Raw genomic sequence first — 24010 nt, forward strand, 5'->3', positions numbered from 1 at the left:
AACCAAAATCAAGCATTTTTGCAGGTAAATGACTAAAGAAAATCCCAGTGAAATCATGGTGGTTCTTTCTTCTGCAAGACACACTACTGTTATTTGAATCCATGTCTTATAATAGTGAGACATCAAAGAAAGTCATTGACTAATCTGACTGCAAAACTGGCAAAGAATATCACAGCCACCGGCCTACAAATGTGACTCAGTTACACCAGCTCTGTCAGGAGGAACGGGCCAAAATTCAACCAACTTATTGTGGGAAGCTTGTGGAAGGCTACCCAAACGTTTGGCCCATGTTCAACAATTTAAAGGCAATGGTACCAAATACTAATTGAGTGTATGTAAACTTCTGACCCACTGGGAATGTGATGAAAGAAATAAAAGCTGAAATAAATAATTCTCTCTACTATTATTCTGACATTTCACATTCTTAAAATAAAGTGCTGATCCTAACTGACCTAAGACATCTTTACTATGATTAAATGTCAGGAATTGTGATAAACTGAGTTTAAATGTATTTGGCGAAAATGCCGTTAAAATACTTACTTTGCTTCTTGCATAGGCAAGATGCAGTAGATGGTATAGAGTACAGTATATACATATGAGATGAGTAATGTAGGGTATGTAAACATTATATAAAGTGGCATTGTTTCAAGTGGCTAGTGATACATTTATTACATCAATTTTTCCACTATTAAAGTGGCTGGAGTTGAGTCAGTATGTTGGCAGCAGCCATTCAATGTTATTGATGGCAGATTAACAACCTGATGGCCTTGAGATAGAAGCTGTTTTTCAGTCTCTCGTTCCCAGCTTTGATGCACCTGTACTGACCTCGCCTTCTGGATGATAGCAGGGTGAACAGGCAGTGGCTCAGGTGGTTGTTGTCCTTGATGATCTTTATGGCCTTCCTGTGACATCGGGTGGTGTAGGTGTCCTGGAGGGCGGGTAGTTTGCCCCCGGTGATGAGTTGTGCAGACCTCACGACCCTCTGGAGAACCTTACGGTTGTGGGCAGAGCAATTGCCATACCAGGCGGTGATACAGTAGTATTGATCCTAGAATAAAGATTTGCCGTTGGAAACTCTTTGGTTATTTAGGCAATCACTGTTCTTCTCTCTCTCTATTAGCCTCTTATTGAGACTAGTGCATTTCCCACTAACCAGCCGGAGATTGCTTTCCTTTCCTCTCCTCTCTACTCCTCTTCCTCTGTCCCCCCTGGTGATGTGGGCAGAGCAGTTGCCGTACCAGGCGGTGATACAGCCCGACAGGATGCTCTCGATTGTGCATCTGTGAAAGTTTGTGAGTGTTTTTGGTAACAAACTGAATTTCTTCAGCCTCCTGAGGTTGAAGAGGCGCTGCTGCGCCTTCTTCACCACGCTGTCTGTGTGGGTGGACCAATTCAGTTTGTCCGTGATGTGTACGCCGAGGAACTTAAAAAACATTCACCTTCTCCACTACTGTCCCGTCAATGTGGATAGGGGGGTGCTCCCTCTGCTGTTTCCTGAAGTCCATGATCATCTCCTTTATTTTGTTGACATTGAGTGTGAGTTATTTTCCTGACACCACACTCCGAGGGCCCTCACCTCCTCCCTGTAGGTCGTCTCGTCATTGTTGGTAATCAAGCCTACCACTGTAGTGTCGTCTGCACACTTGATGATTGAGTTGGAGGCGTGCATGGCCACGCAGACGTGGGTGAACAGGGAGTACAGGAGAGGGCTGAGAATGCACCCTTGTGGGACCCCAGTGTTGTGGGGCCCCAGATGTTGTTGCCTACCCTCACCACCTGGGGGCGGCCCATCAGGAAGTCCAGTACCCAGTTGCACAGGGCGGGGTCGAGACCCAGGGTCTCGAGCTTGATGACGAGTTTGGAGGGTACTATGGTCTTAAATTCTGAGCTGTAGTCGATGAACAGCATTCTCACATAGGTATTCCTCTTGTCCAGATGGGTTAGGGCAGTGTGCAGTGTGATTGCATCATCTGTGGACCTATTAGGACAGCAAGCAAATTGGAGTTGGTCTAGGGTGTCAGGTAGGGTGGAGGTGATATGGTCCTTGACTAGTCTCTCAAAGCACTTCAAGATGACGGAAGTGAGTGCTACGGGGCGGTAGTCGTTTAGCTAGGTTACCTTAGCTTTCTTGGGAAAAGGAACAATGCCCTCTTGAAGCATTTGGGAACAGCAGACTGGGATAAGGATTGATTGAATACGTCCGTAAACACACCAGCCAGCTGGTCTGCACATGCTCTGAGGACAGGGCTGGGGATGCCGTCTGGGCCTGCAGCCTTGCAAGGGTTAACACGTTTAAATGTTTTACTCATGTTGGCTGCAGTGAAGGAGAGCCCGCAGGTTTTGGTAGCGGGCCATGTCAGTGGCACTGTATTGTCCTCAAAGCGAGCAAAGAAGTTGTTTAGTTTGTCTGGGAGCAAGACATCGTGGTCCGTGACAGGGCTGGTTTTCCTGTTGTGGTCCGTGATTGACTGTAGACCCTGCAACATACCTCTCGTGTCTGAGCCGTTGAATTGCGACTCTAATTTGGCTCTATACTGACGCTTAGCTTGTTTGATTGCCTTGGAGGGAATAGCTCCACTGTTTGTATTCGGTCATGTTTCCGGTCACCTTGCCCTGATTAAAAGCAGTGGTTCGCCCTTCCAGTTTTGCGGGAATGCTGCCGTCAATCCACGGCTTCTGGCTGGGGAATGTTTAAATAGACACTGTGGGTCCAACATCACCGATGCCCTTGCTAATAAACTCACTCACCGAATCAGCGTATTCATCAATTTTGTTGTCCGACGCTATGCTGAACATATCCCAGTCCACGTGATCGAAGCAATCTTGAATCGTGTAATCTGATTGGTCGGACCAGCGTTGAACAGACCTGAGCACAGGCACTTCCCGTTTTAGTTTCTGTCTATAGGCTGGGAGTAACAAAATGGAGTCGCGTTGCAGGAAGTTAGAATAACAATGATCCAGGGGGGCTTATTGCGCTCTAGCGACTCCTTGTGGCGGGCCGGGCCGGGCTCCTGCAGGTTAACCTCGGTCGTCAGTTGAATGGTGTTTCCTCAGACACATTGGTGCCACTGGCTTCCAGGTTAGCGGGCAGGTGTTAAGCAGTGCGGTTTGGCGGGTCATGTTTTAAAGGACACATGACTCGACCGTCGCCTCCCGAGCCCGTCGGGGAGTTGCAGCGATGAGACAATATCGTAATCACAAAATTGGGGAGAAAAAGGGCAGAATTTAATTGAAAAAAATAAATAATAATTCACAACATTCACTTAAAATGAACCTTACAAATAGCAGTGTTGGGAGATTTGGAAAAGCCATAGTCAGTCAATAAATAATATAACAATACTTGTAGGAAAGGTTTTCATCTTTAGCTCACAATCTGTGGATACTATAGGATTAGAACAGTTCCAAAATGTAAAACATCATGGAAACCAAACGAGGGTGGTCTATTGTGATAGGTGGGATGGGCTGCCTATGTTCAGTAATGTATTATTGTTATGTGATTGCTGTGTACAAAACAGTACCATGTATGAAAAATGAATACTGTACACTACTTGTCAACAGTTCTAGAACATCTACTCATTCAAGGGTTTTTCTTTATTTTTACTATTTTCTACATTGCAGAATAATAGTGAACACATCAAAACTATGGAATCATGTAGTAACCAAAAAAAGTGTTAACAAATCAAAATATATTTTTAATTATTCAAAGTAGCCACCCTTGACAAAAGCTTTGCACACTCTTGGCATTCTGTCAACCAACTTCATCAGGTAGTCACCTGGAATGCATTTCAATTAACAGGTGTGACTTGTTAAAAGTTAATTTGTCGAATTTCTTTCCCTTCTTGATGCATTTGAGCCAATCAGTTATGCTGTGACAAGGTAGGGGTGTATACAGATGATAGCCCTATTTGGTAAAAGACCAAGTCCATATTATGGCAAGAACAGCTCAAATAAGCAAAGAGAAATAACAGTCCATCATTACTTTAAGACATGAAGATCAGTAAATCCGGAACATTTCAAGAACTGAAAGTTTCTTCAAGTGCAGTTGCAAAAACCATCAAGCGCAATGATGAAACTGGCTCTCATGAGGACCACCACAGGAAAGGAAGACCCAGAGTTACCTCTGCTGCAGAGGATAAGTTCATTAGAGTTAACTGGCTCTCATGAGGACCGCCACAGGAAAGGAAGACCCAGAGTTACCTCTGCTGCAGAGGATAAGTTCATTAGTTACCAGCTTCACAGACACATCTCAAAATCAAAGGCTCAGAAAGAGAGTGTGTGAATCAGGCCTTTATGGTTGAATTGCTGCAAAGAAACCACTACTGAAAGGACACCAATCAGAAGACACTTGCTTGGGCCAAGAAACACAAGCAATGGACATTAGACCGGTGGAAATCTGTCCTTTGGTCTGGAGTTTGGAGATTTTTTATTCAAACCGCAGTGTCTTTGTGAGATGCGGTGTGGGTAAAAGGATGATCTCCGCAGGTGAAGCATGGAGGAGGTGGTGTTATGGTGGGTATTTCCCACCGTGAAGCATGGAGGAGGTGGTGTTATGGTGTGTGGTTCCCACCGTGAAGCATGGAGGAGGCGGTGGTGAGATGGTGTGGGGGTGCTTTGCTGTTGACACTGTCAGCGATTTATTTAGAATTCAAGGTACACTTAACCAGCTTGGCTACCACAGCGATACGCCATCCCATCTGGTTTGGGCTTAGTGGGACTATCATTTGTTTTTTTGAGAGGACAATGACCCAACACACCTCCAGGCTGTGTAAGGGCTATTTGACCAAGAAGGTGCTGCATCAGATGACCTGGCCTCCACAATCCCCTGACCTCATCCAAATTGAGATGGTTTGGGATGAGATGGACCGCAGAGTGAAGGAAAAGCAGCCAACAAGTGCTCAGCATATGTGGGAACTCTTTCAAGACTGTTGGAAAAGCATTCCAGGTGAAGCTCATTGACAGAACACCAACAGTGTGCGAAGCTGTCAAGGCAACGGGTGGCTATTTGAAGAATCCCAAATATAAAATAGATTTAAAATATAATTTGTTTAACACTTTTTTGGTTACTACATGATTCCATGTGTAATTTCATAGTAGAATAATAGTGAACAAATCAACTACGTAGAAAATAGCAAAAAATAAAGAAAATCCCTTCAATGAGTAGGTGTGTCCAAACGTTCGCCCGGCAGTGTATGAAAACCTGTATAAGAACAAGAAGAGGGGGAAGTGGAAGGGTTACATCTGTTTATTTTAAATTACTGTTGTGCGGCTTGTGGCACTCAACTTGAATGCACCTCAAGAAGAACATTTATCTCGCCTAGAACAAAAAAGCAAGCTACACTGAACAAACCATATCAATGCAACAATTTCTGAAGACATTATGGAGTTAAAATTCATAAGGAAATCAGTGAATTTAAATAAATTAGGCTCTAATCTATGGATTTCACAAGACTGGGAATACAGATATGCATCTGTGGGTCACAGATACCTTAAAACAAAGTTAGGTGCTTAGATCAGCGGTATCTGGTGTGACCACCATGTGCCTCATGCAGCATGACATCTTCTCAGAGTTGATTGTGGTCTGTGGAATGTTGTCCCAATGGCTGTGGGATGGTGTCCCACTCCTCCTCCAATGGTGAAGTTGCTGGATATCAGCGAGAACTGGAACTGTAGTACACGTCGATCCAGAGCATCGCAAACCGTTTAAACCGGGATTAACCTGTGAACAGCACACCTATCCAGTGTGCCAGTGGCCATCAGAGCATTTGCCCACTGAAGTCAGTTACGGTGCTGAACATCGTCAGCCAGGTCAAGACGACGAGCTTGGTTTATGGTTTCTATTCTTCAGTTGTGCAAATGGTCTGCGGTTGTGAGGCCGGTTGGCCATACAGCCATATTCTCTAAAAAGGACGGCGCAGAATTGACCAGGTTTGGCCATCATTGTAAATAAGAATTTGTTCTTAACTGGCTTGCCTAGTTAAAGATGATATACAAAGATAAAACAGCTCTGGTGGACATTCCTGCAGTCCGCATACCAAATGCACACTCCCTCAAAACTTCAGACATCTGTGAAATTGTGTTGTGTGACAAAACCGCATGGTTTCAGAGTGGCCTTTTATTGCCCCCAGCTCAAGGTGCACCTATGTAATGATTATGCTGTTTAATCAGATTCTTGATATGCCACACCTGTCAGGTGGATGGATTATCTTTGCAAAGGAGAAATTCTCACTAACAGGGATGTAAACACATTTGTGCCCAAAATTTGAGAGAAATAAGCTTTTTGTGAGTATAGTACATTTCTGGGATATTTTATTCAGCCCATGTTACGTTTATATTTTTATTCAGTATAAAGTTAATAGATCAACTATTCCATGGGGTTGTCTAATTTGTCACTACGCCTTTTGTTTGTAGAGGAAAAGTAAAATGTGGGCTGTTCTACCATCTTCAACGTGTGGCGCAGCGCCACAGCTAAACGACAGCATCGAAAACACAGGTCTGTTACTGTACGGAGGCAGGATGGAGAGAGGATATCCTGAGTGTCTATATCCCAGCCCTCCTCCCTGCAAGACACTCTTGTAATCATTGAGTTAAATCAGTGGGTTACCAAGCGCTGAGAACCAATGATGTAATTCATTACCACAACATCTTCCTGAACATCCACCCACCCCCCTCCCCATCCTCCTAGACTAGGTCAGCCTCAGCCCTGTCTGTACCTTCGTGGGCTGGCTCTGGGTCTGGGGTGAGGGAGATGTCGTTCAGCTCCCTGAGACAGAGCCATTCTCCGTCCACCGACACGCGGAAGTTACACAGGTAGATGGTCTCCCGGGCGGCCTGCGTGATCTTGTCGGTGGTGGGAGTCGGGGCGTCGGGCTGGGCCATCAGGTCTGCCATGATGACTCAGCGAATAGAGGGCTGAGAGACAAATGGAAACAACGCAGCTCTCTCCAGAAAGACAGGCAATGCAAAGTAAGGCTGGATGGATGCTGGGTTTGTTATTCCTCGTCCTTCACGCTCTCCTCCCTTTACAGATGAGTAAGGAGAAAAGCCACCGTGCATCTGTCCCTGCCCTCTCCTCTGTGCGTCTCTGCAGCGCGGTGCGGTCTGGGTACTGGGATAACAACGCTCTGCCTCTCCTCTCGCCCGGCTAGCTCAGATAGAGTAGGCTGTGAGTCGCTGCTCCGATGATAGAAACCAAGATGGCTGCCTGATGACAGATCAGCATCACATGACCAGATGGTGCATGCGAAAAAGAAAAACAAATTGCAGGGAGGGAGAGCTTCATCTTTCTTTCTGGCATCAGCCAGATTTCCTGGTTGGGAAGGAGTATTAATCAAAACACTGAACTGAGAACCACCACTTAACAGGCACTTACAACTCTCCTGTATAAAATGCAGTGGACATTAACTATCGTTTCAATCAGCCTACAACATTAATGTTTTCAGGACAAGTATTGAAACATTGGTATCTCTTGGTAATTTGTTAAGTAAAATAAGTTGTTCTCAATGACTTACCTAGTTAAATAAATAAATAATGCGCGTGTTGTAGACTGCAGGAAAATTACATTTCACTCTGATGAAACTGAGTAATAATACTATAATAATAATAATAATAAAAATGAACAGAGATCATCTGCGAGTCACAAAACAATTAGTCTTCTGAGCAAAAGCCTAGGCATTATGCTCGTTTACAGCATTTCTAGGTCTTTATTTTACCTCATAGTGCTGCCACACCATTCAGTTCTTTATGTTACCTCATAGTGCTGCCACACCATTCAGTTCTTTATGTTACCTCATAGTGCTGCCACACCATTCAGTTCTTTATGTTACCTCATAGTGCTGCCACACCATTCAGTTCTTTATGTTACCTCACAGTGCTGCCACACCATTCAGTTCTTTACGTTACCTCATAGTGCTGCCACACCATTCAGTTCTTTATGTTACCTCATAGTGCTGCCACACCATTCAGTTCTTTATGTTACCTCATAGTGCTGCCACACCATTCAGTTCTTTACGTTACCTCATAGTGCTGCCACACCATTCAGTTCTTTATGTTACCTCATAGTGCTGCCACACCATTCAGTTCTTTACGTTACCTCATGGTGCTGCCACACCATTCAGTTCTTTATGTTACCTCATAGTGCTGCCACACCATTCAGTTCTTTATGTTACCTCACAGTGCTGCCACACCATTCAGTTCTTTATGTTACCTCATAGTGCTGCCACACCATTCAGTTCTTTACGTTACCTCACAGTGCTGCCACACCATTCAGTTCTTTATTTTACCTCATAGTGCTGCCACACCATTCAGTTCTTTATGTTACCTCACAGTGCTGCCACACCATTCAGTTCTTTATTTTACCTCATAGTGCTGCCACACCATTCAGTTCTTTATGTTACCTCATAGTGCTGCCACACCATTCAGTTCTTTATGTTACCTCACAGTGCTGCCACACCATTCAGTTCTTTACGTTACCTCATAGTGCTGCCACACCATTCAGTTCTTTACGTTACCTCATAGTGCTGCCACACCATTCAGTTCTTTATGTTACCTCACAGTGCTGCCACACCATTCAGTTCTTTATGTTACCTCACAGTGCTGCCACACCATTCAGTTCTTTACGTTACCTCATAGTGCTGCCACACCATTCAGTTCTTTACGTTACCTCATAGTGCTGCCACACCATTCAGTTCTTTATGTTACCTCATAGTGCTGCCACACCATTCAGTTCTTTATGTTACCTCACAGTGCTGCCACACCATTCAGTTCTTTATGTTACCTCATAGTGCTGCCACACCATTCAGTTCTTTACGTTACCTCACAGTGCTGCCACACCATTCAGTTCTTTACGTTACCTCATAGTGCTGCCACACCATTCAGTTCTTTATGTTACCTCATAGTGCTGCCACACCATTCAGTTCTTTATGTTACCTCATAGTGCTGCCACACCATTCAGTTCTTTATTTGACCTCATAGTGCTGCCACACCATTCAGTTCTTTACGTTACCTCATAGTGCTGCCACACCATTCAGTTCTTTATGTTACCTCATAGTGCTGCCACACCATTCAGTTCTTTATTTTACCTCATAGTGCTGCCACACCATTCAGTTCTTTATGTTACCTCATAGTGCTGCCACACCATTCAGTTCTTTATTTGACCTCATAGTGCTGCCACACCATTCAGTTCTTTATGTTACCTCATAGTGCTGCCACACCATTCAGTTCTTTATGTTACCTCATAGTGCTGCCACACCATTCAGTTCTTTATTTTACCTCATAGTGCTGCCACACCATTCAGTTCTTTATTTTACCTCATAGTGCTGCCACACCATTCAGTTCTTTATGTTACCTCATAGTGCTGCCACACCATTCAGTTCTTTATTTTACCTCATAGTGCTGCCACACCATTCAGTTCTTTATGTTACCTCATAGTGCTGCCACACCATTCAGTTCTTTATGTTACCTCATAGTGCTGCCACACCATTCAGTTCTTTATGTTACCTCATAGTGCTGCCACACCATTCAGTTCTTTATGTTACCTCACAGTGCTGCCACACCATTCAGTTCTTTATGTTACCTCATAGTGCTGCCACACCATTCAGTTCTTTATGTTACCTCATAGTGCTGCCACACCATTCAGTTCTTTATGTTACCACATAGTGCTGCCACACCATTCAGTTCTTTATGTTACCTCATAGTGCTGCCACACCATTCAGTTCTTTATGTTACCTCACAGTGCTGCCACACCATTCAGTTCTTTATTTTACATAATACAGGGATACCAACTTCTGAGGGACCAAAAAGGTGACACTTTTTTGTTGTTGCACTGAAACAAGCAATAAATAAACGCAGGTTTTTAACTAATTAACCAACAGAATATGATCTACATGATCAGTCTCTCTGTGTGTAAAATAAAAAGTGGTTCATGTGACCCTAAAATAGCTAATTAAAAAAAGTAAAGAAAGCTAAATCAAATGTTATTTGTTGCCCAGACCTCACAGCTAATGAGAAAGAAAACACTAACACTACTTTTAGCCTTGATAATAGAACGCTTGTGACCACACTAAATATACTGGGGGAAAAAAACATTGCAAAGTAGAAATAGAATGAAACATCTATTGTTGCTCTATTATAGTGGCCTCTGTAGACATTGATCAGGTGCACAAGGATACAGGTGTGCAAATGTTCACCGAGTAAAAAAATAAATATAATCCCACGCACTCACTCACGTGTTACTATCAAGTTCAACACAACAAAAACAATATCTGTGGGCTTCACTGCACATTATTACATTGTACACTTTCTGCCTGTGAACATCTGTTCTACAATGTGCCAGCAGAGCATGAGATCCTTCGTTGGCATAATTGGTCTCTTTCAGGCAACGTATTGAAAAAGTGATAGAGAGAAAGTGTGTGGTGTTCCTTTCACCTCTAGTGGTATCCAGCTTAAGCCAGGCCCAGCTCCAGCTACACTCGTTTAACCTCTACCAGATCAGTGGGACCCCCGTGGGAAGATTGAGCTAACGTAGGCTAATGTGATTAGCATGAGGTTGAGCTAACGTAGGCTAATGTGATTAGCATGAGGTTGAGCTAACGTAGGCTAATGTGATTAGCATGAGGTTGAGCTAACGTAGGCTAATGTGATTAGCATGAGGTTGAGCTAACGTAGGCTAATGTGATTAGCATGAGGTTGTAAGTAACAAGAACATTTCCCAGGACATAGACATATCTGATATTGGCAGAAGGCTTAAATTGTTGTTAGTCTAACTGCACTGTCTAATTTACAGTAGCTATTACAGTGAAATAATACCATGCTATTGTTTGAGGGGAGTGCACAATTATGAACTTGAAAATGTATTAATACACCAATTACGCACATTTGGGCAGTCGATACAACATTTTGAACAGAAATTCATTGGATCAGTCTAAAATTTTGCCCATGCACTGCTGCCATCTAGTGGCCACAATCTAAATTGCACATGGGCTGGAGTAATACATTATGGCCTCGCTCTTCCATTTCAAAGATGGTGTGGATTTTTTATTTTTTTAAAGCATGTTTATTCTTTGTATTATCTTTTACCAGATCTAATGTGTTATATTCTCCTACATTCATTTCACATTTCCACAAACATCAAAATGTTTCCTTTGAAATGGTGTCAAGAATATGCATATCCTTGCTTCAGGTCCTGAGCTACAGGCAGTTAGAGTTGGGTCATTTTAGGAGGAAATTGGGGGAGGGGGAAAAGGGCAGATCCTTAAGAGGTTTTTAAACAAGCAACGCCTCATTTTCACCTAATTCTCTCATTCTGAAAACTAACCACATACTGTAGAGGGAAAACATGAGTTCACAGATATAGTGGTTCGTTGGTGAGCGAACTATAACGAGTTAACATTTCACACAGATTTCCAGCATGCAGTAAGCAACTAACGCGTTATAACTTGAGGAATGGCACGGAGTCGTATAATGTTTTGTTGTTTTGAGGGTGGATCTGCTTAATATTGAGGAAAGAATGTTGCTTCCAATGTAGTTGTCTGCATCATTTCCAATCCCCCATATTCTTTGGGGTAAATATATATATCCATATATACATACACATACCTATATAGACATATATATACACATATATACATACACATACCTATATAGACATACATACTTTTTAAAGAATATACCTTTATTATTATTTCCCGTAAACCCTTCCCCCGATCCCCCAATTGGAGTAAACTAATAAACACTTCTGCTTCTACCTTCAATCCTTATACACACTCTACAGACACAGTCTACTTTACAATAGGTCTCTCTTGTTTGTTCTTAGTCCTTCCTCTATGTCTGATGTCCTTCCAGTTTGATTTCTATTTATAACTGTGCTATTTCACAACATTTCTGAACCTATATACATTCTACACATCCCTTATGCCCTACATTGTTTCTCTTGTTATTAGTCCCACCCTTCAGCTCCACTCAACCCCTCCCATCTGTCTCTCAACATCATCCATTTCAGATTTCTACTTGCCCTATGTTTTTCAACTGTGCTGTGATGCTTCACAAAATAATTGAACCTTCCTATTCTCATAGCTTCTACAGATTGTAAATGAAAAATAAACATTTTTGCTAATATCATTATTATATTATTGATTGATTGACTATGGCTTTTCAAATCACCCAGTATTGCTATCTGCAGCATTAGTTCTAGGCAAATGTTGCAAATCTTCAGCCATTCCTGGACCTGTGACCAAAAACGTATGGAAAACCATATGGACAATACCAAAATAAATGATCCAATGACTCTGCCTCCTCACAGCAGAATCTGCAGAGCTGGGAAGATTGTATCCCCCATATATTTAACATTCTATTGGTTGCAAGAATTTTGTATAGTAATATAAATGGAAATGTCGAAGTTTTGAATCTGGCGCTGTTTTGCGTATCAATTCATAAACCATGTGCCATGGAATGGGTACATCGAAAATCTCTTCACAACTGTTTTGCAATTTATATGACACAGCTGTCAGTTTTTTGGTCCTTAAATGAAATTGGTACATGTTATTATTTATCACACTTTTCTTTAACCATTTATGTTCTTTAATGCAGGGCCGACATACAAGTTCCTAACTCTTTCTCCCTTCTACTTGCCTCTTCCATTTTTGTGGTAATGCTGCAATTGGTTGGTTGTAATGTTGGGAAGAGCAGACATTTCCATATGTCTGTGTTAGCTGCATGTGTGACATAACTCCACCAGGCCTATTTATGATGTCATTCACTAAATGTATACCTTTTTTAAACATTTCTTCAATAAACAGTTTTTTAAAACGAATTAGTATATTTGAATTTAACCACAATATTTGTTATTTGTTTGTTCTGTCTTTTCAGGTGGATTAAACTGAAATTGCAACTAACTTTACAAGGCTTGTTTAAAAAATAATGATATTTTGGAGATGATTTCCTTTTCAAACAACGAAAATTATTGTAATCTGAATAAAGGGGAAAAGGCCCTTCCTGAATATAGGATGAGACATTCCTACCAATTTACTAGAGAACCAGTTTGGATTTAAATATAACTTTTGCAGGACTGATGCCTTTAGTGAGAGGTCTAATGCTTTAATATTTAATAATTTCTGCCCACCGAATTCATATTCGTTATATAAATAGGCCCTTTTAATTTTGTCTGGCTTGCCGTCCCTCATGGAGTCTGTTTCTGACCGTTTGAGCAGACACATGCACATTTGTAGCTGGAGGTCATTGTTTTGCATTGATGTGCCATCCTGGATGAGCTGCACTACCTGAGCCACTTGTGTGGGTTGTAGACTCCGTCTCATGCTACCACTAGAGTGAAAGCACCGCCAGCATTCAAAAGTGACCAAAACATCAGCCAGGAAGCATTGGAACTGAGAAGTGGTCTGTGGTCACCACCTGCAGAACCACTCCTTTATTGGGGGTGCCTTGCTAATTGCCTATAATTTCTAAAATAAAATATCCCAGAAATGCTACCATGCTTTTCAATTTTTTGGAGAAATTTGTTAACATCCCTGTTAGTGAGCATTTCTCCTTCATAATCCATCTACCTGACAGGTGTGACATTTCAAGAAGCTGATTAAACAGCATGATCATTACACAGGTGCACCTTGTGCTGGGGACAATAAAAGGGCGGTAAAATGTGCAGTTTTGTCACAACACAATGCCACAGATGTCTCAAGTTGCGGGAGCGTGCAATTGGCTGACTGCAGGAACATTTGCCAGAGAATTTAAATGTTAATTGCTCTACCATAAGCCACCTCCAACGTCATTTAAAGAATTTGGCAGAACATCCAAAAGCTTCAACCACAGAACACGTGTAACCACGCCAGCCCAGGACCTCCACATCCAGCTTCTTCACCTGCGGGAAGGTCTGAGACCAGCCACCCAGACAGCTGACGAAAATGTGGGTTTGCACAACCAAATCATTTCTGCAGTCTCGGGGAAGCTCATCTGCGTGCTCGTCGTCAGGGTCTTGACCTGACTGCAGTTTGGCGACGTACCAACTTCAGGGGGCAAATGCTCACCGGCACTCTGGAGAAGTGTGCTCTTTACGGATGAAAGCCGGGTTCAACTGCACCGGGTAGATGGCAGACAGAGTGTATGGCGCTGTGTGGGCGAGTGGTTGTCTGATGTCTATCAATTCCCCACATTCATCACCTGTAGTATATTTACATTCAATTCCTATCATTTCTCGTCTACAATGTTTGGTTCCTGTAATTTCTGTTACTGCATTCAATATATTATTCCCGCCTCTTACCATTCTATTGAAACTACGGGGCATTAAATAAAAGTAAAAAGGACTATTTTTACGGTCATTAAATAAAGGTAAATAAATTCTCAATGGATGTAAAAACAGACTTTGTTTAGTTGCTGTGTGAGGTGAAGAAAAAATTACTTTGGGAAGCTCCACAACTCATTAGTGGTGGTGCGTTAAGCCAAATCAGACATACCTTCAGATCCCCAAATGGGCACATTTAGAAGCCTACATTTGCACACAGGCCAGGTAGACTAGGCCTACTTCTATTCATACTCCAATCATCAGAACTGTAGGACTAATAATAAAATATTGAATGCATTTAACAGATTTTACAGTAACAAAAGTAGATTAGAAATAATGGGAATTAACTGTACTACTGGTGTGCAATTCCCGTGGCCTCTGCAATGGGAAATGGATCAGTCCACTGAGACGGGCCTCCGCAATGGATCAGTCCATAGACGGGCCTCCGCAATGGATCAGTCCACTGAGACGGGCCTCCGCAATGGATCAGTCCACAGAGACGGGCCTCCGCAATGGATCAGTCCACAGAGACGGGCCTCCGCAATGGATCAGTCCACTGAGACGGGCCTCCGCAATGGATCAGTCCACTGAGACGGGCCTCCGCAATGGATCAGTCCACTGAGACGGGCCTCCGCAATGGATCAGTCCACTGAGACGGGCCTCCGCAATGGATCAGTCCACTGAGACGGGCCTCCGCAATGGATCAGTCCACTGAGACAAGTGTCAATCAAGACATGTGCCATAGATTTTCTTACTCAAGTAAGTAATACTCAAGTCGACCAACAGCCTATTGACGAAACAATCGACAAGTCGACTAAATGGGGTCAGCCCTAAACTATTCCCTCATTCAATGAACCAGGGATCAAATGGTTAAGATGGGCGAGTTAGCGAACTAAGATATTCAACTATTTGTAAGGTTAAAATATTCAGAGTTCAGGGGAGATCTTGACAGCGTAGGAGTTATTTGTCATTTAGGCTACCACACCACTTGTGTTACGAGTGCTAACTTTGCTAAATAAATGTACACAAACTCAACGCAAAAAAAACAAGTCTCTTTTCAAAGATAATTCGTAAAAATCCATAAAACTTCACAGATCTTCATTGTAAAGGGTTTAAACACTGTTTCCCATAATTGTTCAACCATAAACAATTAATGAACATGCACCTGTGGAATGGTCGTTAAGATGCTGACAGCTTACAGACGGTAGGAAATTAAGGTCACAGTTATGAAAACTTAGGACACTAAAGAGGCCTTTCTACTGACTCACACCAAAAGAAAGATGCCAAGGGTCCCTGTTCATCTGCGTGAACGTGCCTTAGGCATGCTGCAAGGAGGCATGAGGACTGCAGATGTGGCCAGGGCAATAAATTGCAATGTCCGTACTGTGAGACGCCTAAGACAGCGCTACAGGGAGACAGGATGGACAGCTGATCGTCCTCGCAGTGGCAGACCACGTGTAACAACACCTGCACAGGATCGGTACATCCGAACATCACACCTGCGGGACAGGTACAGGATGGCAACAACAAATGCCCGAGATACGCCAGGAACGCACAATCCCTCCATCAGTGCTCAGACTGTCCGCAATAGGCTGAGAGGGGCTGGACTGAGGGCTTGTAGGGCTGTTGTAAGGCAGGTCCTCAATAGGCTGAGAGGGGCTGGACTGAGGGCTTGTAGGGCTGTTGTAAGGCAGGTCCTCAATAGGCTGAGAGGGGCTGGACTGAGGGCTTGTAGGCCTGCTGTAAGGCAGGTCCTCAATAGGCTGAGAGGGGCTGGACTGAGGGCTTGTAGGCCTGTTGTAAGGCAGGTCCTCAATAGGCTGAGAGGGGCTGGACTGAGGGCTTGTAGGCCTGTTGTAAGACAGGTCCTCAATAGGCTGAGAGCGGCTGGACTGAGGGCTTGTAGGCCTGTTGTAAGGCAGGTCCTCAATAGGCTGAGAGAGGCTGGACTGAGGGCTTGTAGGCCTGTTGTAAGGCAGGTCCTCAATAGGCTGAGAGAGGCTGGACTGAGGGCTTGTAGGCCTGTTGTAAGGCAGGTCCTCAATAGGCTGAGAGGGGCTGGACTGAGGGCTTGTTGGCCTGTTGTCTGGTGAGGACCTGCCTTACATCACCGGCAACAACGTTGTCTATGTAAACCATCGCTGGACCAGACAGGACTGGAAAAAAGTGCTCTTCACTGACGAGTCACAGTTTTGTTGGATTCGCATTTATCGCCGAAGGAATGAGCGTTACACCGAGGCCTGTACTCTGGAGAAACATTGATTTGGAGGTGGAGGGTCCGTCATGGTCTGGGACGGTGTATCACAGCATCATCGGACTGAGCTTGTTGTCATTGCAGGCAATCTCCACGCTGTGCTTTACAGGGAAAACATCCTCCTTCCTCATGTGGTACCCTTCCTGACAACGCTGTGCGTTACAGGGAAGACATCCTCCTCCCTCATGTGGTACCCTTCCTGCAGACTCATCCTGACATGACCCTCCAGCATGACAATGCCACCAGCCATACTGCTCGTTCTGTGCGAGATTTCCTGCAAGACAGGAATGTCAGTGTTCTGCCATGGCCAGCGAAGAGCCCGGATCTCAATCCCATTGAGCACGTCTGGGACCTGTTGGATCGGAGGGTGAGGGCTAAGGCCATTCCCCCCAGAAATATCCGTGAACTTGTAGGTGCCTTGGTGGAAGAGCGGGTAACATCTCACAGCAAGAACTGGCAGATCTGGTGCAGTCCAAGATGAGGAGATGCACTGCAGCACTTAATGCAGCTGGTGGCCACACCAGATGCTGACTGTTACTTTTGACCCCTCCTTTATTCAGGGACACATTATTCCATTTCTGTTAGTCACATGTCTGTGGAACTTGTTCAGTTTATGTCTCAGTTGTTGAATCTTGTCATGTTCATACAAATATTTACACGTTAAGTTTGCTGAAAATAAACACAGTTGACAGTGAAAGGACCTTTTTTGTTGTTGCTGAGTATACATGTTATTCAATAATTTCATCCAAACTGCTCAAGAGCGCCTGCGTGGCCAGGTGCTAAAATACATCATTTGAGACGCATGATGCGCTGCAAGTCCCGCCTCTTCCATCTCACTGGTTTTAAGGAGAATATACCCATATGGGTGATTGAAAGATGAACTGAGGGCCACACTCCAGTCCAGTCGGTGATGCACCTTAAAGTTGGTTGTCAACCGCCATTTAAAGTCCAAAGACGAAGACGCCTAAAGGAGGAGAGATTACTAGAAGAAGAAAATACTTTTATCTGTGGATTAATTGTCAGAGTAGAGGACCTTGTGCATTTCAGGTAAAATAACAACCCAATGTTTTTATCCCAGGACAAATTAGCTAGCAACAGCATACTAGCCAGCTAAATTTACATGAATGTTAAATGTTTTCGACCTGTCCCCAAATTAATATAGTTGGTTCAAAGTTGGTTTTGATATTTCAACCTCCATGTCCTGATCGTGTCTGGTGTGGATGGACAAAATCAACACGCGTGTGATGGCGCATCTTTGTCAGCATGTTAGAATATTTTTTTAGGACATAGGACTAAACAATGACATTAATGCATGCTAATGGTTAAATAGCGAGAACCATTCAAAACATTGTAGTTTGGCTGATTATCGAGTTAGTCTGTTGTATATCAGTTTACCTGCTGCACATGTCTCTCTCTTCTCTGGCAACGGCCCACTGACACACCCGCCTGTGATGCACACACCATGACTTGAGGGGTTCTCATTAATTACCAAAAAGGTGCTATACCTGGGCAATAACTCACCAGCAATTATTTGCAAAACATTTGCAAACGTGGCCCGCTTTGATCTCAAAAACGACTTTGAAGCTGCAATGTAATCTGATCAGCCATTCAGGAATGGACCTCACCTACTCTGTAAATATTATCCACAACATGTATTGTTCCCTTACATTATACACATCAGGTATGTAAACAACCAGCATAGACAACAAGCTAGCTAACATGACTACCTAGCTAACCAGCTACATCACAACACCAACTACTGACATGGTGACACAGAATTAGCTGACCAGAGGTGTTCATCTGACTCTAGGACGTAACCTAGCCACCTATAGCCTCTAGGACAGTGGTTCTTAACCTGGGTTCGGTGAGTCAGTCTCAGGGGTTCGGCGGAGGTCAAGACACACATCCGACTCATATGATTCGTGATGACACGCCCCGCTTGGCCATCATTGGCTGCTACATCGCTTGGCCCATCTGTGCTGCAGGGAATTTGGTGCGCTCAGTAGTCGACTTGTGACTGTCGTGATGGTACGTCTTGTGATTTCTTTCTTAATATTTTAATCCCTTCATACTTACTATGTCGAGCAAAAAAGAAAGTGGTCGGACGAATATGTACAATATGGATTCACATATATAACGGAACGTGATGGGAGTCAGCGTCCTAACTGCGTGATTTGCAATGCCAAGTTGAGCAATTCTAGTCTAGCACCGGCAAAACTAAGAGAACACTTCCTTAAGCTGCATGGAGATGGAAATACAAGAACACAACGCTCGCTGAATTCAAGGTGAAGAGAGCCAGATTCGATGAAAAGGCTACTCTGCCTGTTCTCGGCTTTGTACCCATCAACAAACCGATCCTCACAGCATCGTACGAAGTTGCTTACCTGATCGCAAAGCAGGGCAAACCACACACCATTGGTGAAACACTCATAAAACCAGCTGTGTTGAAGATGGCGAATATCATGCTGGGAAAAGAGGCTGAAGTTAAGTTATCCCAAATTCATCTTTCAAATGACACCATCAGCGACAGAATAGAGGACATGAGCAAAGACATCTTGGCTCAAGTAGTTGCAGATCTGATTTCAAGCCCGGCAGAATTCAGCCTTCAACTCGAGGAGACCACAGACGTTTCCAATCTAAGCCAGTTTGCTGTATTCGTGCGCTATGTGAAAGACGACGTGATAAAGGAAGATTGTTTATTTTGTAAGCCTCTTACAACAACAACTAAGGCAGCCGATGTGAAGAAACTTGTGGATGACTTCTTCAAAGACAACAATCTTTTGTGGGACATGGTTTCTGCAGTTTGTTCGGACGGAGCAACAGTCATGCTGGGAAGAAAGTCTGATTTTGGTGCGCTAGTGAAAGCCGATGCACCACACATCATTGTCACGCATTGTATTCTGAACAGGCATGCGTTGGGAAGAAAAACCTTGCCTCCAAAACTGGCAGAAGTATTAAAAATTGTTAGGGCAATGCGTGAACTATGTGCGAACTAGTGCTCTGAGGCACCACATCTTCAGTGAGCTGTGTAAAGAAATGGGCTCTGAATTCGAGGTACTTCTGTACCATTCTAACGTTCGGTGTTTATCCCGGGGACAGGTGCTGAATCGTGTTTTTGCCATGCGTGTGGAATTAGCCCTGTTTTTGCAAGAGCAACAACATTGTCATGCAGATTGCTACAAAAATTCTGAGTTCATTCTCATTTTAGCGTACATGGCTGATATCTTCACAGCTCTCAATCATCTCAATCAAAAGATGCAGGGCGGTGGAGTCAACATCATCGAAGAGGAGGAAAACCTGAAGGCTTTTCAAAAAAAGATGCAGGGCGGTGGAGTCAACATCATCGAAGCGGAGGAAAACCTGAAGGCTTTAAAATAAAGATGCAGGGCGGTGGAGTCAACATCATCGAAGCGGAGGAAAACCTGAAGGCTTTAAAATAAAGACGCAGGGCGGTGGAGTCAACATCATCGAAGCGGAGGAAAACCTGAAGGCTTTTCAAAAAAAGCTACCATTATGGAAACGACGAACAGAGAATGAGAACTTCACAAACTTTCCCCTGCTGGACGACTGTGTAAGTAAGATCAAAGATGTATCTGGAATCGGAGACATTTCTGTACCCGCGGAACTGAAGCAAGCAATTGCCACGCACTTAGATGTGCTTGCAAAGTCTCTCGACGGATACTTCCCTACAAGAGAGTCATATCCAGCATGGGTGAGACAGCCGTTCACGTTTAGTGTTGAGACAACAGATGTCAATGATGAATACCTCGATGAAATCATTGAAATTCAGCAGAGCCAGGTTCAACAGCAACTCTTCAGAACAACAACGCTTTCAACGTTTTGGTGTCAACAAATGGTAGCGTACCCTGTTATTGCTAAGAAAGCTCTGCAGATTTTCATACCTTTTGTAACAACATATCTTTGCGAGCAATCCTTTTCGAGGATGCTGGAAATAAAAACGAAGAAAAGGAACAGACTTTGTTGCGAAAATGACATGAGAGTGGCACTTGCCAAGGTGAAGCCGCGCATTTCTGAACTGGTCTCTGAAAGGCAACAGCAGAAGTCACACCGATTTGCAGTAAATATTCATTATTATGTTTTTGTTTTTGTATGAAAATCATGTTTTGATGATTTTGTTCTTTGTACACAGTGATGTTGATGCACTGTTCATTTTGTGCACCAGTAAAATATATACCTATGTTTTGAATTTGAAAAAATCATATTTTATTATTCCAATTAAGAAGGGTTCGGTGAATGTGCATATGTAACTGCTGGGGTTCAGTACCTCCAACAAGGTTAAGAACCACTGCTCTAGGAGGTAACCTAGCCACCTATAGCCTCTAGGAGGTAACCTAGCCACCTATAGCCTCTAGGAGGTAACCTAGCCACCTATAGCCTCTAGGAGGTAACCTAGCCACCTATAGCCTCTAGGAGGTAACCTAGCCACCTATAGCCTCTAGGAGGTAACCTAGCCACCTATAGCCTCTAGGAGGTAACCTAGCCACCTATAGCCTCTAGGAGGTAACCTAGCCACCTATAGCCTCTAGGAGGTAACCTAGCCACCTATAGCCTCTAGGAGGTAACCTAGCCACCTATAGACTCTAAGGGGTAACCTAGCCACCTATAGACTCTAGGGGGTAACCTAGCCACCTATAGACTCTAGGGGGTAACCTAGCCACCTACAGACTCTAGGGGGTAACCTAGCCACCTACAGACTCTAGGGGGTAACCTAGCCACCTATAGACTCTAGGGGGTAACCTAGCCACCTATAGACTCTAGGGGGTAACCTAGCCACCTATAGACTCTAGGAGGTAACCTAGCCACCTACAGACTCTAGGGGGTAACCTAGCCACCTATAGACTCTAGGAGGTAACCTAGCCACCTATAGACTCTAGGGGGTAACCTAGCCACCTACAGACTCTAGGGGGTAACCTAGCCACCTATAGACTCTATGGGGTAACCTAGCCACCTATAGACTCTAGGGTGTAACCTAGCCACCTACAGACTCTAGGGGGTAACCTAGCCACCTATAGACTCTATGGGGTAACCTAGCCACCTATAGACTCTAGGGTGTAACCTAGCCACCTACAGACTCTAGGGGGTAACCTAGCCACCTATAGACTCTAGGGTGTAACCTAGCCACCTACAGACTCTAGGGGGTAACCTAGCCACCTATAGACTCTAGGGGGTAACCTAGCCACCTATAGACCCAAATTATTACATTTATTGAAACTCACTTTTCGTTTTGTTGGACATTCTTTCGATATTGAACTCATATTGAACAGGAGTGGGAGATGACAGTCCAGTCTTTGCAAATCGGATGTTGGCCGAACTGAGCGCCTCTTTAAAATAAATGACCGACGTCGGAGAGAAAGACTCATCCGGGGTGCCAGCAACATGTCCGTTTTTAGCTTGAATATGTACTCTGTCAGAGTCCCCCGTGGCGTCCAAACTTTGTGAAAGTTGTGGATCCTGAAAAGGGTACGATGATATCAGCCTCCCATCGGCCATCTTCACTTCAAACTCATATGACTCGTTTTCAAAATAAAGCAGTGCAAAAGCAATATTGTATCAAACTACTAGCGCATGACGGATATACACTTCGTTCGTTCACTTCTTTCTTACACGAAAGATTTAATAGATCATTTATTTTTCTGCAACCTGCTGTTTCTCTGTATAATTCTGCAGTCCAGTCTCCACAAAACCCGTTTCTAATGAACTTCAAAGAATCGCAGTGCAGGCTATGACGTACACAAAACATGACGCATAGCTGTCGTAAAGAAACCTTCTCATTGCCGAAACATTTTACACCAATGAAATGCATTAAAACACAACTTTATTACGAGGGTTTTTGTGTTTATGAAATTTTTAAAAACTATTTTTTTTTAAAGGAGGCCTGTAATAATGCAGAGAATATATACATATAAATTGCATATATGAGCCGATCAGAGTACACAGTAGACAGGATACTTATTTATGTAATAACATGACTTATATTATATAATTCAATTAAAAACTTGCGTTATTCATTTAAAATTTTCAATCCAATAACATTTGATGCAGCTGAGATTGTTTTTCATAGTTTGATATTTTAGCGCCCTCTGCTGACAAGCAGCACTCAATAGGCCTTCATGGTTGCTTTTACACCATTAGATTACATGGGCAGCCCAAATCTGATATTTTTTTCACAAATTGTTCTTTTAAACAATCAGATCAGCTTTGAAAAAAGCGCTGCTGTGATTGGTCGAAAGACCAATTAGTAGAAAAAACATCAGAATTGGGCTGCCTGTGGAAATGCAGCCATGAGTCCCAAGGTCTCGTCTATAGGGGAGAATCTCAATTAGTTTTGCTCGACTCCTCACGTCCTCCTCCGTTGTGGAAACAAATGTGCTTGTATGAAATGAGATTCACATTAGGTAAATTACGTTGACATGGGTGGAATTCGCCTACTAACGAATTGACACTCGTCACCCATTCGACCACTTCCATGACTTATGGGGCGAACAGAAGACAATCAACAAACGGACACTCAACACATCACTCACATGAAGGACCTCAGCCACCTGTTCTCCCAGTACCACTCAACACATCACAGGAAGGACCTCAGCCACCTGTTCTCCCAGTACCACTCAACACATCACATGAAGGACCTCAGCCACCTGTTCTCCCAGTACCACTCAACACATCACATGAAGGACCTCAGCCACCTGTTCTCCCAGTACCACTCAACACATCACAGGAAGGACCTCAGCCACCTGTTCTCCCAGTACCACTCAACACATCACAGGAAGGACCTCAGCCACCTGTTCTCCCAGTACCACTCAACACATCACAGGAAGGACCTCAGCCACCTGTTCTCCCAGTACAACTCAACACATCACAGGAAGGACCTCAGCCACCTGTTCTCCCAGTACCACTCAACACATCACAGGAAGGACCTCAGCCACCTGTTCTCCCAGTACCACTCAACACATCACAGGAAGGACCTCAGCCAGCTGTTCTCCCAGTACCACTCAACACATCACAGGAAGGACCTCAGCCACCTGTTCTCCCAGTACCACTCAACACATCACAGGAAGGACCTCAGCCACCTGTTCTCCCAGTACCACTCAACACATCACTCACAGGAAGGACCTCAGCCACCTGTTCTCCCAGTACCACTCAACACATCACAGGAAGGACCTCAGCCACCTGTTCTCCCAGTACCACTCAACACATCACAGGAAGGACCTCAGCCACCTGTTCTCCCAGTACCACTCAACACATCACAGGAAGGACCTCAGCCACCTGTTCTCCCAGTACCACTCAACACATCACAGGAAGGACCTCAGCCACCTGTTCTCCCAGTACCACTCAACACATCACAGGAAGGACCTCAGCCACCTGTTCTCCCAGTACCACTCAACACATCACAGGAAGGACCTCAGCCACCTGTTCTCCCAGTACCACTCAACACATCACAGGAAGGACCT

At 43.9% G+C, this 24010-nt stretch overlaps 1 protein-coding gene across 4 annotated transcripts in view; it reads right to left on the bottom strand.

The window, feature by feature from the left end:
- The window catches only part of LOC115111146 (protein RUFY3), a 105230-nt gene extending 82917 nt beyond the window's left edge, over window positions 1–22313 (bottom strand). The window contains exon 1 of one of the 4 annotated variants that reach the window (XM_065011308.1): window positions 21776–22304. In XM_065011308.1, the coding sequence (XP_064867380.1) occupies window positions 21776–22049 (274 nt within the window). In that variant the 5' untranslated portion in view covers window positions 22050–22304. Of the gene's footprint in view, window positions 1–6710; window positions 7232–21775 lie in introns of those variants that run through there. The other 3 variants (XM_065011306.1, XM_065011309.1, XM_065011310.1) reach the window with 3 other exon arrangements.
- Between the last annotated feature and the right edge of the window lie 1697 nt (window positions 22314–24010).

The sequence above is a fragment of the Oncorhynchus nerka genome, linkage group LG27 (genome assembly GCF_034236695.1).
Source record: "Oncorhynchus nerka isolate Pitt River linkage group LG27, Oner_Uvic_2.0, whole genome shotgun sequence".
NCBI lineage: Eukaryota > Metazoa > Chordata > Actinopteri > Salmoniformes > Salmonidae > Oncorhynchus > Oncorhynchus nerka.